This window comes from Nerophis ophidion, linkage group LG15, assembly GCF_033978795.1.
Source record: "Nerophis ophidion isolate RoL-2023_Sa linkage group LG15, RoL_Noph_v1.0, whole genome shotgun sequence".
In the NCBI taxonomy this organism is placed as follows: domain Eukaryota; kingdom Metazoa; phylum Chordata; class Actinopteri; order Syngnathiformes; family Syngnathidae; genus Nerophis; species Nerophis ophidion.
Window position 1 is genome coordinate 8,121,941 of NC_084625.1, and position 17,343 is coordinate 8,139,283.

Below are 17,343 nucleotides of genomic sequence, written 5' to 3' on the forward strand. Positions count from 1 at the left end.
TGCAGGAGGACGCTGATGTCTCCGGTAAGAGCATACTTATTACCACAATTTTCTCACCGAAAACTGCCGGTTGACATGAGGTCGGGATACATGTTCGCTTTACCGCTCTGATCCATAGTAAAGCTTCACCTTCGGGAATTTCAAACAAGGAAACACCGTGTGTTTTTGTGTGGCTAAAGGCTAAAAGCTTCCCACCTCCATCTTTCTACTTTGACTTCTCCATTATTAATTGAACAAATTGCAAAAGATTCAGCAACACAGAAGTCCAGAATACTGTTTAATTATGCGATTAAAGCAGACTACTTATAGCTTGGATCGGGCTGGGAAATAATGTCCGCTACAACCCGAGACGTCAAACGCACGCATCATTTAAAATTGCAATTTAGTAAACTAAAAAGGCCGTATTGGCATGTGTTGCAAAGTTAATATTTCATCATTGATATATAAACTATCAGACTGCCTGGTCGCTAGTAGTGGCTTTCAGTAGGCCCTTAATCTTACTTAGATTTCAGTTTTTGCAGTGCACAAAACGGCGCATCCTGAAGCGACTGTCAGAAAGCGGCTTGGAGATGATCCGTAAAACATCATCTATGCAACATTTTGACCAAAGAACCACCATTACATGTTATGTAGACCAGTGGTCCCCAACCACCGGGCCGTGGCCCGATTGGTACTGGGCCGCAGAATAATTTTTTATAAAAAAAAATATATATATAAATGATAAATGGGTTGTACTTGTATAGCGCTTTTCTACCTTCAAGGTACTCAAAGCGCTTTGACACTACTTCCACATTTACCCATTCACACACACACTGATGGAGGGAGCTGCCATGCAAGGCGCCAACCAGCACCCATCAGGAGCAAGGGTGAAGTGTCTTGCTCAGGACACAACGGACGTGACCAAGTTGGTACTAGGTGGGATTTGAACCAGGGACTCTCGTATATTTATTTTTTTAAATTAAATCAACATAAAAACACAATAACACAATATACACTTACAAATAGTGCACCAACCACAAAAAAACTCAATTTTTCATGGCAAAAACGTCCCTTTTTCATGGCAAAAACGTCCCTTTTTCATGACAAAGAAGAAAGAAAAAAGAAAAGAAAAGAAAATGACACCCCCCCCGGGCCGCGGGACAAATTATTAAGCGTTGACCGGTCCGCGGATACAAAAAGGTTGGGGACCGCTGATGTAGACCACAAGGAAGTCTTTTACATGTATAAAAAATAAAAAATAATATTCACCCTTTAATGTGCCCTATAATGCGCCTTTTATATGAAAAACGGCCCTGCGATGAGATAGTGACTTTTCCAGGGTGTACCCTGCCTTCCGCCCGATTGTAGCCGAGATAGGCCCCAGCGCCCCCCGCAACCCCAAAGGGAATAAGCGGTAGAAATCGGATGGATGTATGAAAAACGATGGAAAATAGACCATTCATCGGCAGTGCGTCTTATAACCCAGTGCGCCCAATGGTCCAGGAAATATGGTATATTTTTTTCAGTAAATTCATTTAAATGAGCAAGAAAAAAAAATGTCCAAAATGGCCTTTTATGTAAGGCGCTAAGAGGATTTCTGTTTATACAGCACATCAAACATCAAAGTGGTCTGTTTGCCCACGTAGCATTGCACACAATCCAATGCCCAAACAAAGTATCCCACGTGGTGCTTTCTGTTTTTTTAGTCCAACAGCAAAATAAGTACGTTGGGAGTGTTCGCTCTTTGATAAAGTAGCAAAGTACGAAGGCAGTGTCCGCGTGGGTCTGCCTTCCTCCCATCGCCGTCTTCGCCAAGAGTCTTCAGTAAAATTTTCATGTGATATTAAATGCATTTTAATCATGATTTACTTGTACTTCACATTGTTTTCTGCAGGTAAATCTACAATTATTCTCCAGAAAATGTGTGCCGTTTTCATATCTGTGGGTGTCTGGAATGAATTAATTGGATTTACGTTATTTCTTACGGGAATAATTGCTTTTTCGTATGATTCAGTCTTCGCCTGACCTTTTAAAAGGGATTAGAACGGAATAGTTTTTTATTGTCAGCAGGCTCATGTACTGTTGAAGATTAAGGCTCCTGCAAACATGCTTATAGACCAGTGTTCAACCATTCTTGGGCCGCCAAACGAAAATATTTGTTTTTCAGCCGTGGTCCACATCGGCACAACACTTTTCCACCACTTGTGGCAGTAAAGACAAATTCAAACCAACAGTCTGGAGTTTGAACTCTGTAGCTAAATTCATGGAGAAGTTTCTTAAGCGCAAAAAATTATGACTAAAATTGGGAAACTGCATTTTTATTTGGACTTTAATTTTATTGAAAGTTTAGGTAAGAACTGTATTCATTATTAATTTAGTTTATTTCAGCACAACAATTGTATGCAAATGTACTTGTGTCTGTTACTTATGAGTCCCTTCTTATACAGTATATCTGGGTTGTACTTATTTTTCTAATCAGCCTGACATAAGCCTTAGGTTTATGTGTTAAATAAATAAAAAATATTTGTGATTAACACATGCTTTCATATCATTTGACAAGGTTGTAAACTGTAAATAGGTTGGATATAATTATTGAAAAACTCTCAAAATCAATATATTTGAGTGGGCCCTTTGTACTGGAAAAGTTGGGCCCCGAGAAACCTTGTTATTGGCTATTTACAGCTAGTTAAAATATAAAATAAAATAAATAGTGCAAGAAAGATAAAAGTATAAACAAATATTATGTATACAGTAAATTGGCCCTAGTGTGTGAATGTGAGTGTGAATGTTGTCTGTCGATCTGTGTTGGCCCTGTGATGAGGTGGCGACTTGTCCAGGGTGTACCCCGCCTTCCGCCCGAATGCAGCTGAGATAGGCACCAGCGCCCCCCCGACCCCAAAGGGAATAAGCGGTAGAAAATGGATGGATGGATGGATGGATGTATACAGTAAATTGGCCCTAGTGTGTGAATGTGAGTGTGAATGTTGTCTATCTGTGTTGGCCCTGTGATGAGGTGGCGACTTGTCCAGGGCGTACCCCGCCTTCCGCCCGAATGCAGCTGAGATAGGCACCAGCGCCCCCCGCGACCCTAAAGGGAATAAGCGGTAAAAAAATGGATGGATGGATGGATGTATACAGTAAATGGGCCCTATGTGAATGTGAGTGTGAATGTTGTCTATCTGTGTTGGCCCTGTGATGAGGTGGCGACTTGTCCAGGGTGTGCGCTGCCTTCCGCCCGAATGCAGCTGAGATAGGCCCAGCGCCCCCCGCAACCCAAAAGGGAATAAGCGGTAGAAAATGGATGGATGGATACAGTAAATGGGCCCTAGTATGTGAATGTGAGTGTGAATGTTGTCTGTCTATCTGTGTTGGCCCTGTGATGAGGTGGCGACTTGTCCAGGGCATACCCCGCCTTCCGCCCGAATGCAGCTGAGATAGGCACCAGCGCCCCCCGCGACCCCAAAGGGAATAAGCGGTAGAAAATGGATGGATGGATGGATGGATGTATACAGTAAATGGGCCCTAGTATGTGAATGTGAGTGTGAATGTTGTCTATCTGTGTCGGCCCTGTGATGAGGTGGCAAATTGTCCAGGGTGTGCACTGCCTTCCGCCCGAATGCAGCTGAGATAGGCACCAGCGCCCCCCGCGACCCTAAAGGGAATAAGCGGTAGGAAATGGATGGATGGATGGATGTATACAGTAAATGGGCCCTAGTATGTGAATGTGAGTGTGAATGTTGTCTATCTGTGTTGGCCCTGTGATGAGGTGGCAAATTGTCCAGGGTGTGCACTGCCTTCCGCCCGAATGCAGCTGAGATAGGCCCAGCGCCCCCCGCGACCCTAAAGGGAATAAGCGGTAGAAAATGGATGGATGGATGTATACAGTAAATGGGCCCTAGTATGTGAATGTGAGTGTGAATGTTGTCTGTCTATCCGTGTTGGCCCTGTGATGAGGTGGCGACTTGTCCAGGGCGTACCCCGCCTTCCGCCCGAATGCAGCTGAGATAGGCACCAGCGCCCCCCGCGACCCCAAAGGGAATAAGCGGTAGAAAATGGATGGATGGATGGATGGATGGATGTATACAGTAAATGGGCCCTAGTATGTGAATGTGAGTGTGAATGTTGTCTATCTGTGTTGGCCCTGTGATGAGGTGGCGACTTGTCCAGGGCGTACCCCGCCTTCCACCTGAATGCAGCTGAGATAGGCACCAGCGCCCCCCGCGACCCCAAAGGGAATAAGCGGTTAAAAATGGATGGATGGATGGATGTATACAGTAAATGGGCCCTAGTATGGGAATGTGAGTGTGAATGTTGTCTATCTGTGTTGGCCCTGTGATGAGGTGGCGACTTGTCCAGGGTGTGCACTGCCTTCCGCCCGAATGCAGCTGAGATAGGCACCAGTGCCCCCCGCCACCCCAAAGGGAATAAGCGGTAGAAAATGGATGGCTGGATACAGTAAATGGGCCCTAGTATGTGAATGTGAGTGTGAATGTTGTCTGTCTATCTGTGTTGGGCCTGTGATGAGGTGGCGACTTGTCCAGGGTGTGCGCTGCCTTCCGCCTGAATGCAGCTGAGATAGGCCCAGCACCTCCCGCGTCCCCAAAGGGAATAAGCGGTAGAAAATGGATGGATGGATGGATGGATGTATACAGTAAATGGGCCCTAGTATGTGAATGTGAATGTTGTCTGTCTATCTGTGTTGGCCCTGTGATGAGGTGGCGACTTGTCCAGGGCGTACCCCGCCTTCCGCCTGAATGCAGCTGAGATAGGCACCAGCGCCCCCCGCGACCCTAAAGGGAATAAGCGGTAGAAAATGGATGGCTGGATACAGTAAATGGGCCCTAGTATGTGAATGTGAGTGTGAATGTTGTCTATCTGTGTTGGCCCTGTGATGAGGTGGCGACTTGTCCAGGGTGTGCCCCGCCTTCCGCCCGAATGCAGCTGAGATAGGCACCAGCACCCCCCGCGACCCCAAAGGGAATAAGCGGTAGAAAATGGATGGATGGATGGATGTATACAGTAAATGGGCCTTAGTATGTGAATGTGAGTGTGAATGTTGTCTATCTGTGTTGGACCTGTGATGAGGTGGCGACTTGTCCAGGGTGTGCGCTGCCTTCCGCCTGAATGCAGCTGAGATAGGCCCAGCGCCCCCCGCGACCCCAAAGGGAATAAGCGGTAGAAAATGGATGGATGGATGTATACAGTAAATGGGCCCTAGTATGTGAATGTGAGTGTGAATGTTGTCTATCTGTGTTGGCCCTGTGATGAGGTGGCGACTTGTCCAGGGCGTACCCCGCCTTCCGCCCGAATGCAGCTGAGATAGGCACCAGCGCCCCCCACGACCCCAAAAGGGACAAGCGGTAGAAAAGGATGGATGTATTGCACATAGAGGATTATTATTGGAAACAGAGGTATCATTAAAGTGTTCTGTGTTCCACTTGGTCTGCAGTACATCCTTCATCCCCAAGAAGAAATAGGTCTGGGTTCTTATGCTTTAAGCGCAGGTAATACAACTCAGGTAAATAAGAACTTTAACGAGACCAGCGGAGGTGCTGAATGTGTTATCGGTTTGGTTTTGTTTGTGCTTCCTGACGCCAAACTGGCACAAAAAACTATTTGAGACAGGAAGGAGCAGGACGAGGAAACTCCCTCAAGAGGAAGCGAGGCTGGCGGGGGAAGTAGACACATCGCTCGCCAGCCTCGCATCATCGCTTTCACTCATCTTTTTGTCCCCCCAAAAAAATAAAAATCAGTAAAGTTGGTGTTTCAATGAAAGAAAAACGAACTTCAACACAAACAAAGAGAGGAGGCGACTCCCGTTACATAGCGCCCCCCCTGGTGTCCAGGAGGACGCCACACACCTACCCGCTTATCTCTGAAGTAGTACTGGTCGATGTCCTCCAGGGGGACGCCCACCAGGTGAGAAGGGATGTCGGCATAGATGCGCGGCAGCTGTTTTCCCGCCTCCAGGTCAGCCCGGGGCCGAGGGACCTCCACGTCGCCAAGGTCCTAACGCACACACACACACACCTTCATTATTCACCTGTCTGATTTATTTTTGAAAGTCATCTTTACTTTACGCCTCCTGTCTACCTCCTGGTAGTTTTTGTTGCGTCGGGCCTGCTCCTTGACGATGCGCTGCTCGATGGCCGCCAGGGAGTCCGGCGTGAAGCGCTGAAAGCTCTCTGGTCCCATTGGAAACACACAGCCAGCCATCTTCTCATCCTGATCCTGCTGCTGACTGGCCCAGAGTACCAGCTACACACACACACAAACACACACACCTTGACTCATACAGTTAACTACTACATTACCCAACCAATGTTTCACACTGGTTGACTTTCCTTAGATCACCATCTAACTCAGGGGTGTCCAAACTTTTTCCATTGAATAATCAAAGCAAGCCTGGGCCATTTATTTTAAAAACCAATACAATATATGTATAAAAAACATACATTTAGGCCTCCACTCAGGCTTGATCCCGGGGACCCAAAAGGGTTTTGGTAAAAATAAAATGTTAAAAATGTGTCATTTCAGTATTATTATTTTTATTATTATTCAAGTTTGAAATCTTTAGATCAACATTAGGTCTATCTGTCAATAGGTTGTATGCTCCTTTTGTCAAAGAAGACCTTGTTTTTTTATTGAAAAAAAAAAAAGACAAAATATGCAATATTTTCACCCGATAAAATTTTTAAGTAGGTCAACAACTCCTAACACCATTGATTTTAATTCACTATTATTTTTTGTGCAATGACACTTAAAAAAACAACACACTGAACCAAAAGGGTCCTACTCATTAAAGTGTTAAAAAATAAATTATAATTTTTTTTTTTTTTACTGTTTACTTTTAACACAATGGTCTTGATATCAACTTCAGATCTATCTGTGAATTATAAGTTTTTAGTTTGTTCATGTTTTTTGTTTGTTCGTTTTAGGCCATTCTTTAAAAAAAAAAAAACAGCTCAGTTTTTTTATATGGCAAACACAAAATATCCAACATTTGCCCCCCAAAAATATCTCAAAGTGGAATATTTAATGTGACGTAATTGGAGCCTTGAATTGGTCAATAATTCCTAATTGATTTTGATTCACTATTTTTTTTTTTTTAAAGAAAGAAACAGCCTGCATGGCAGCTTTGTGTTATTAGAGTAAACATTGCAACATGTTCTTGTTACATTTCACCTGTTTGCTCTTTTATACCACTTTTTATGTTTTTCATTTTTTTCCATAGTATTTTTTGGGGCCGTTAAAAAATTAAATGGCACCCGGGCCACACTTTGGACACCCCTGATCTAACTGCAGAAGAAAAAAACCCTTTACAGCAAGAAATAGGCAAATCATGACTACTACTATTTAAATAGTAATGATAATAATAAGGGAAAAAATGGGAAGATAACTCCATAAAATGCTATCGAGTGTATTTGTTCGCTTTAAGAGAACGTGTAATAGAGCAGAGTGGCGTATAAATTCCAAAGTTCCTCCAAACAAGGGGTCAGACTGACTATATGTGTGTTTATTGCTCCTGGCAGTAAACAGGGACACACTTTGTATGATGTTGAGGAAGATGACAGAAATAACCAATATGCCAAAATAATGAAAAAGACTAACAAACATATACACTAGGACAGGGGTTCCCAAATTTTTGAACTCCGGGGCCGCATTGGGTTAATATATATACGTTAGAGGTCAGGAAAAAAACACAGAGGCTATTTCATCCCCACAAGCCTGTTTCCCTAAATTGAATCCCCGGACGAGCAGAGAAACCTGCAAAACAGGCTTCTTGGGATGATATAGCCTCTGTGTTTTTTCCTGACCTAACGTATATTCCGCTTTACCCCGGTATATACAGTGTATATATATATATATATATATATATATATATATATATATATATATATATATATATATATATGTCTTGATTGGATTATGAAACAGTTCTGTAGAGATGAAGTAATCTGGTGATTTTTCCCACACCTACATGTATATTATATATATATATATATATATATATATATATATATATATATATATATATATACATACATACATACAGGACTGTCTCAGAAAATTAGAATATTGTGATAAAGTCCTTTATTGTCTGTAATGCAACTAAAAACATGAAAATGTCATACATTCTGGATTCATTACACATCAACTAAAATATTGCAAGCCTTTTATTATTTTAATATTGCTGATTATGGCATACAGCTTACGAAAACGCCAAAATCCTATCTCAAAAAATTTGAATATTTCCTCAGACCAAGTAAAAAAAAAAAAAGATTTATAACAGCAAAACAAAATCAAACATTTGAAAATGTCAATTAATGCATTCAGTACTTGGTTGCCTCTATGCCACGCCCATCAATGCGGCGTGGCATAGAGGCAATCGACCTGTGGCATTGCTGAGGTGTTATGGATGCCCAGGATGCTTCAATAGCGGCCTTTAGCTCATTTGCATTATTGGGCCTGGTGTCTTTCAGCTTCTTCTTCACAATAACTCACAAATTCTCTATGAGGTTCAGGTCAGGGGAGTTGGCAGGCCAATGGAGGACAGTAATGCCATGGTCAGTAAGCCAGTTACTGGTGGTTTTGGCACCGTGGAAATGTCCCATATCATGCTGGAAAATGAAAGATCCAATACTGATAATCCCATTGCTACAAGAAATCTATACAGTGGAATCTCGATTAACAAACCTAACTGCTTCTTGAACAAAGTTCGTACATCGAAAAGTTTGTAGAGTGAAGCAAATTTCTCCATAAACAATGTAAATATGAAAAATAAGCTCCATCCTCGACAAAAGTCCATATTTTACTGAAGGTTTGTACACTTAGGGTAGATCGACTTTCTATTAATTAACAAGCCAAAACAACAATGCGCTGCTCTGCCAACACACACAGACGCCCCCCCGTTGGTGCCCTCACAACGATCAGAAATCACAAAAATCCTTCACTTTAACAACCATATTGCTACAACAAAAAACATTTCCAATAGTAAAATTCACTTACATTATTATCGGCAAAGGAGGAGCCGGCAGAGGGAGAAAAGGAAGGAATCGGGGCGGAGTGGCCGTGTGTGTGCCTTGGAAGAGCTACCGTCTCCTCCGCTGTGAAATAAGTCTGCTTCGAGCCCAGGGATGGAACCCAGGACCTTCGCTTTATGAGACACATGTAGTAACCCCTGTTTCACCGTGCTGCCGTAATCCATGTTTCCTCTTCCATAAGTGAAGTGAAGTGAAGTGAATTATATTTATATAGCGCTTTTTCTCTAGTGACTCAAAGCGCTTTACAGAGTGAAACCCAATATCTAAGTTACATTTAAACCAGTGTGGGTGGCACTGGGAGCAGGTGGGTCAAGTGTCTTGCCCAAGGACACAACGGCAGTGACTAGGTTGGCAGAAGCGGGAATTGAACCTGCAACCCTCAAGTTGCTGGCACGGCCACTCTACCAACCGAGCTTAACCGCCCCCATAAATTGTCACAAACCTAGTCCAATGATTCCTCCAGCCTCTGATCCCATACTCCAGGTAAGTCTTTGAGTTCTTCCCAGTAATCAACAAACTGGGACAGTCTCTGATGGATCTCTTTTTGGCCAACGGTGTACAAACGGTTTCTTTCCAGTGACCAGCACCAAAATTATGGAGAGCTTGTGGGCTCCAAGCTCAGCTTCAAGTCGTTCTGTGTTTCTTCCTGAGGTTCTGCACTCCAATCAAGTCACGTACGTGATCCTCTGAACTTGCAAGCAACTTTTTCTCCTCGATCCAAAACCGCCGTTCACAGTGTCATGCTTGTCCTTCACTAGAGAGGGATCCAAAGTCACTAGCCGCTGCAGCTTCTCCTTTTTAGAATGATGTACATAATCGTGAGGTGGTGTAAATACCACACCTTACCATCAAAATGGTCTAGCTGGTCAGCAGGACCTTACTCCGCATAGTCGCTAACAAGCATTCTGGCACAATACTGAGACATGAAGACAGAAGAATGCGTCGTTATTCAGTCTCCTTCTCAACTTGTTCTGTTTGGCATCTTGAGGTCGTTTTGTCTTGATGGCAATCCAACGTTGCAATGACTGTCGATGAGCTTGGATGTCCCGGAGATGACATCCTTGAAGTGCTTATCCTCCCTATGGAGTTCAGTTTGTTTATCCTGTGCAGTACCAGGGAAGTTCACTGATTCTCCCGAAGTTTATCAAATCCTCACCACAGAAAAACAATTTACAGCTATATCTGGCCGCAAACAATGCTCATTAATGTGGCAATCTCTTCTGAGAGGACCATTAACTGTCCAACCCAAGCTGGTCTTTACAGCATACGGGCCTCCATTAACAGTGTGAACCACTTCCCATGGCTCTAATGCTTGAGGAACATTAGTACCATTTAGAAGGTTAACATTTGCATTGATCTCTTTCTGATCTTTGATATGAGGGATGCTACACTGATGAACTGGAATGCTCTTTTGTGTAAAGATCTCAGGTAGGTCACAAAAGAGGTCTGAGTCCAATCCAGCCAATTGCTGTCAAATACTTTCTCCTGTCCCTGTGTTCTAAGGTGTATTTCTATTTTCCTTACCTTCAGATTTAGCCTATTTATATATAAGTTGCTCAGTACAAAACTAGGCTATACTTCCAGGGTAAAAAAAATGCGTATGGAACAAGTTTCTCGTTTCCTTTCTTGGGCTTTATTTGTACAGGCAATATAGAAAGTGCACAGTGTTGTTTGCAGGCCCAGTTAAACCACCAGACTGTACAGAAACTCCGGCACCTTCTCCGGTCAATTGTAAGCTTGAATTTGCTTAATTGGAACGGGTTTCCTTGTCCTTAGAGTAGATACAAGACATCTTGCGCAGTCTGTGTTTCTGTACTGACTAAACAAACAGCCAAAGCCGATTGTCTTTCAAAAACAATATCTTCTCCTGTGTGTCCTTTCTGTCACACCTGGGTGAAGTCTTGTCTGGATTTAGTCTGGTGTCATGTGGTCGTTTTATTTTGAAAAGTTAACTCTCCCTCTCGTTTCAGATCACTTGCCCTTCCTCCTGTTTCACCGGTCTGACGTCACTCTGATTGCCTGATTGTGCCCACCTGTGTCACAGTCCCTCATGTGTATAAATGTCTCGTCCTCCTCTTGTCTTGTGCCAGAGTGTCTCGTTACTTCATGTGCGTACCTCCAGCGATCCATGTTCAATCAATCAATCAATGTTTATTTATATAGCCCCAAATCACAAATGTCTCAAAGGACTGCACAAATCATTACGACTACAACATCCTCGGAAGAACCCACAAAAGGGCAAGGAAAACTCACACCCAGTGGGCAGGGAGAATTCACATTCAGTGGGACGCCAGCGACAATGCTGACTATGAGAAACCTTGGAGAGGACCTCAGATGTGGGCAACCCCCCCCCCTCTAGGGGACCGAAAGCAATGGATGTCGAGCGGGTCTAACATGATACTGTGAAAGTTCAATCCATAGTGGCTCCAAGACAGCAGTGAGAGTCCCGTCCACAGGAAACCATCTCATGTTCACAGCCATTGCCACGTTCTATGTACCCTTTTTGTCAGGTAAGATTAGTTGTTTAGCATTGCCTCCCTTGGAGCCCTTTTTGTTATATTTTGCATAGTGTCCTCTTTGCACCTTTTTCCCCTCCGCTGCTGGAGCGTTTTGAGTTCATTGAGATTTTGTTAGTTTTTAGGTTAGGTGAGCTCGGCTTTTGAAAGCCTTTTAAGTTTCTCCCCTTTTGGACCCTTTCCCTTGTTCGAAATAAATATTTGTTTTCATACTCCTGCATCTGTGTCCAGAGTCCTGTTCAAGTCGTGACACTTTCCTCCCATAGAAGGCACACATCCAAGGAATGTCCAGCTCCACAAAACAGACACGTTTTCATCCCAAGTAAGTTCTTCTTCCTAGAACCAGGCTCAACAACGCAGCGGAAAAACTACTAGCTCTAGCCTTTTTATAACAGGTAAGGTTTGGCATCCTGTTTTGTTGCAAAAGAATCTCAAACACAGTCACTAGTGATCTTCACTTGCTTCTACACAAACTCTGTAATGCATGGGTGTCAAACTCTGGCCCGCGGGCCAAATTTCTTGTGGCCCTTGAGGCAATATCAAATTAACATTAGAGCTGGCCCGCCGCTGTAACACCACATTCACCGCTAATACTCATATTCGTCAACCCTCCCAATTTTCCCGGGAGACTCCCGAAGTGGATCGTGAGATCGACAGGCGGATCGGTGCGGCGTCTTCAGTAATGCGGACGTTGTACCGATCCGTTGTGGTGAAGAAGGAGCTGAGCCGGAAGGCAAAGCTCTCAATTTACCGGTCGATCTACGTTCCCATCCTCACCTATGGTCATGAGCTTTGGGTCATGACCGAAAGGATAAGATCACGGGTACAAGCGGCCGAAATGAGTTTCCTCCGCCGTGTGGCGGGGCTCTCCCTTAGAGATAGGGTGAGAAGCTCTGCCATCCGGGAGGAACTCAAAGTAAAGCCGCTGCTCCTTCACATCGAGAGGAGCCAGATGAGGTGGTTCGGGCATCTGGTCAGGATGCCACCCGAACGCCTCCCTAGGGAGGTGTTTAGGGCACGTCCAACCGGTAGGAGGCCACGGGGAAGACCCAGGACACGTTGGGAAGACTATGTCTCCCGGTTGGCCTGGGAACGCCTCGGGATCCCCCGGGAAGAGCTAGACGAAGTGGCTGGGGAGAGGGAAGTCTGGGTTTCCCTGCTTAGGCTGTTGCCCCCGCGACCCGACCTCGGATAAGCGGAAGATGATGGATGGATGGATGGACTCCCGAAGTTCAGTGCCCCTCCCGAATTTCTCCCGATTTCCACCCGGACAATAATATTGGGGGCGGGCCGTAAAAGCACTGCTTTTGGCGTTCTCTACATGTCGCCACGTCCGCTTTTCTTCCATAAAAACAGCGTGGCGGCCCACTCACATAATATATGCGGCTCATACGCACACACAAGTGTATGCAAGGCACACTTGGTCAACAGCCATACAGGTCACACCGAGGGTGGCCGTATAAACAAGGTTAACACTGTTACAAATATGCGCCACACTGTGAACCCACAGCAAACAAGAATGACAAACACATTTCGAGTGAACATCCGCACCGTAACACAACATAAACACAAACTGACAAATACCCAGAAGCCCTTGCATCACTAACTCTTCCGGGACGCTACAATATACACCCTCGCTACCACCAAACCCCGCCCCAACTCAAACCCGCCGCCGAAAAAAGGCATCAAATTTGTGTTTTTATTTAATTTGATATGCCATTGATATTTTTTAATTATTATTATTTGAAACTGGATTTTGCATGTCACTATAAAGTTATATAACCCTTGCTTAGTCAATAGTCAATGCAAAACTTGTTTGGGTCCCTATGAAAGGGTTAATTTGTTGAACCTCGGCCCGCGGCTTTGTTCAGTTTTAAATTTTGGCCCGCTCTGTATTTGAGTTTGACACCACTGCTGTAATGTCTTTAAAACGTTGCTTTTCTATTAAATTTGGTCTTGTGGGTCACAGGCGACACTTCTTCATCTGTGTCTAACTTCAAACAGTAGTTTCTTTACAACGGTTTGCATGTTTACAGAATTATTTAAGTCCCACAGTAAATCCTCCATGGCACTGCAGCGCTCTCAAAAAAAAAAAACGATTTGCTTGCAAAGCCTTGTCTTCTGACCTATATACTGGCCCAATGAGTAATTTCTCCATTTCCGCTGACAATATTTTAAATGGGTCTCCAAAATTGCTGTTGGAGCAATGATTTTGCTGTATTGTATCCAAGTTGATTTGGTATGTATTGACACCTTCTAATGAGAACTCTGGGATACTGTTCTAGATCGTATAAACGGGTTGGATGGTTTTGTGTTCTTTCCTCAATTCCATGTTCAAAAGCGTTAGATAAAGCAATGTATTTCCGCCAAAAATCTGCAACTCCTGTTTAGGTCAAATAAAAAGTTTTTGTTTTACCAAAAAAGATGTGATATTATTTCTCTTTTTCAAAACAGTAAGTAATCGCTGATCAGAGCTGTTATGCGATATAGGTGCAGTTCAATCAATCAATCAATCAATCAATGTTTACTTATATAGCCCTGAATCACTAGTGTCTCAAAGGGCTGCACAAACCACCACGACATCCTCGGTAGGCCCACATAAGGGCAAGGAAAACTCACACCCAGTGGGACGTCGGTGACAATAATGACTATGAGAACCTTGAAAAGGACGAAAGCAAGGATGTCGAGCGGGTCTAACATGATACTGTGAAAGTTAAATCCATAATGGATCCAACACAGTCGCGAGAGTCCAGTCCAAAGCGGATCCAACACAGCAGCGAGAGTCCCGTTCACAGCGGAGCCAGCAGGAAACCATCCCAAGCGGAGGCGGATCAGCAGCGCAGAGATGTCCCCAGCCGATACACAGGCAAGCAGTACATGGCCACCGGATCGGACCGGACCCCCTCCACAAGGGAGAGTGGGACATAGGAGAAAAAGAAAAGAAACGGCAGATCAACTGGTCTAAAAAGGAAGTCTATTTAAAGGCTAGAGTATACAAATGAGTTTTAAGGTGAGACTTAAATGCTTCTACTGAGGTAGCATCTCGAACTGTTACCGGGAGTACTGGAGCCCGAATGGAAAACGCTCTATAGCCCGCAGACTTTTTTGGGGCTTTGGGCTCAAATCAATTTTGGGCTCAAAAAAAAAAAAAGTTGGCTCAAATCACTGTAACAAATCATGGGATGGAGGCTGAAAAGGTCAACTCATTGTGGAACAAGTTTGCTCCACTACTACTTCAGGAACTAACACCAACACAGTTCAAAGTAAGGCTGGGCGATATGGCCTTTTTTTAATATCTCGATATTTTTAAGCCATATCGCGAAACACAATTTATATCTTGATATTTTGCCTTAATCTTTAATTAAAATTTGATGCATATGTTCACAGCAGTATGATGATTCTATGTGTCTGCATTAAAACATTCTTCTTCATACTGCATTAATATATGCTACTTTTAAACTTTCATGCAGAGAAGGAAATCAAAACTGTATTTATTAAACAGTTATTAAGCAGTGGCACAAACATTCATGTCGTTTCCCAAACAGAAAGTGCAAGATTGTCAGAGACATTTTAAAACAAGCTATTAGTGCACTTTTGTGCATGATGTCACTATGATGACATATCAAAACATTGAATTAGAGTGCACTTTTTGTACAGAACGCCACTACAATAGTTTCAAACAAATAAAGTGCACTTTTGTGCATGATGTCACACAAGATATTTCAATAACTACATAGTGTTCGTCCTTTGCTATGTGGTAGGTTACTACGGACGTTATTAAATTCTGTTGTTGACTATTTTTTTCATACGGTGTTGATGTGGAAATGGGATTTTGTTGTGTGGCACCAAAAGGAGATGTTGACATGCGGAGTAAGCACTCTTCATTCTCTAGCAGGTGACTTTTCAAATGATGCTACATATTAGCAGTAATGCTACTTTTTGCAGCAACGCTTTTGGCCCACACTTGACAAATTACGGTTGTCTGTTCGACATATTCCCACTTGAAGCCAAACCACCGCCAGACGATGGACACCCTGCTGTTTTTCTTGGGAATTAATCATTCCTTCCTTCGCACCTTCTTTGTCTCGTATTACCACTCGCACGGCTCTGCCTGAGGGATCGAAGGTCCGTATTATCATCGCTTACGTGCAGCTAACGTTACCCATGCTGCTACCTCTCTGCTCCGCGAGGGTGTATGACGTTGTATGTAAGAAGGTGCGCTTGTTGTCTGTGAGAAGGAGAGACAAGAAAGAGCGAGAAGAGCCTGCAGTGTAATGCCAGCAGCTAAAAGCAACTGTGTGAGAACATATACCGTATTTTTCGGATTATAAATCGCAGTTTTTTTCATAGTTTGGCTGGGGGTGCGACATATACTCCGGAGGGACGGCGTGGCGCAGTGGCAGAGTGGCCGCGCGCAACCCGAGGGTCCCTGGTTCAAATCCCACCTAGTACTAACCTCGTCACGTCCGTTGTGTCCTGAGCAAGACACTTCACCCTTGCTCCTGATGGGTGCTGGTTAGCGCCTTGCATGGCAGCTCCCTCCATCAGTGTGTGAATGTGTGTGTGAATGGGTAAATGTGGAAGTAGTGTCAAAGCGCTTTGAGTACCTTGAAGGTAGAAAAGCGCTATACAAGTACAACCCATTTATGTGTGAAATTATTAACACATTAGCATAAAATATTAAATATTATTTATCTAATTCGCGGAAGAGACGAAGAAAATGTCAGCAATCGTCACACACACGTCAACCAATAAGAATTCGGCAGTGGAGGGTCATGGCAGAAGTGCATTGTGGGTCATCGGATGCTAACTGCTATAAGCTACTACCATAGCTATTAAAATGGATCATTTCAACGTTGGCGGTAACTTATAAAAACTGAGAAGGGCTGAACAAAAATGGCACCGAAAAGGAAATCATGTACTGCAGATTACAAACTGGACGTAGTGAAATATGCAGCAGAAAACGACAAGAGGAAGCGGCGCATACCTTTGCAGTTGGCAGAGTTGTTTAGAAGCGACATCGAGGAAGAAAATTTCATGGGATCTATCGATTGGGAGTGACAGATTGTTTGGTAAAGGTATAGCATGTTCTATATGTTATAGTTATTTGAATGACTCTTACCATAATATGTTAGGTTAACATAGCAGGCAAGTTCTGATGTCTTGTGTAAACAGGAACATAAGGCTCAGCATAAAGTGCATCATAATATGAATCCACGCCATCAGATTTTTATCAGAAATACGAGACGCACAGGATTTTTCTGCAGCTTTTAACACATGTACTTGTCCCATAGAAGCAGCCAAGTCTGTGTACAAGTCCAGCTCTTCCATCTTCTTCCTCAGAAGCTCCTTTGGCTGGTATAAAGCGAGTATTTCCTTTAGTCGCTTTTGCCAAAACAGAAACAGCAGCCTCTTCAGCCTCAGCTTAAATTCTGGCGGATGATGCATTGGAAGTATAGCATCTACTTACACCTAAGCTTTGTTTCTTTGACTTCCTGGATATGTTTGAAACGCTGTCATTGTGATTGATTTCATCTTCAACGGTATCCATCCTTATATTCTGTGAAATGGTTGAAGTGCTGTCATCCATGGCAACTTCTACACCTGACTGCTCAACAGCGCCCTCTGTGGCAGCCTGTACTTTTTGACCAATCGCTCAAATAAATCTGTGAGCGTCTTCCACATACTTGCCAACCCGCCCGGATTTTCCGGGAAACTCCCGAAATTCAACGCGTCTCCTGAAAACCTCCCGGGACAAAATTTCTCCCGAAAATCTCCCGAAATTCAGGCGGAGCTGGAGGCCA

The 17,343-nt window shown here is 43.8% G+C and overlaps 1 protein-coding gene across 6 annotated transcripts in view; it reads right to left on the reverse strand.

Moving 5' to 3' along the window:
• Window positions 1–17,343, reverse strand: part of LOC133569202 (sodium channel protein type 4 subunit alpha-like) — a 347,269-nt gene that overhangs the window by 205,056 nt on the left and 124,870 nt on the right. For 4 of the 6 annotated variants that reach the window (XM_061921424.1, XM_061921422.1, XM_061921419.1 and 1 more), the window contains exons 2-3: window positions 6,055–6,237; window positions 5,845–5,988 (exon numbers count right to left, since the gene is read on the reverse strand). In XM_061921424.1, coding sequence (XP_061777408.1) covers window positions 5,845–5,988; window positions 6,055–6,195 — 285 coding nt within the window. In that variant the 5' untranslated portion in view covers window positions 6,196–6,237. The remainder of the gene's footprint in view (window positions 1–5,844; window positions 5,989–6,054; window positions 6,238–17,343) is intronic. The other 2 variants (XM_061921423.1, XM_061921421.1) reach the window with 1 other exon arrangement.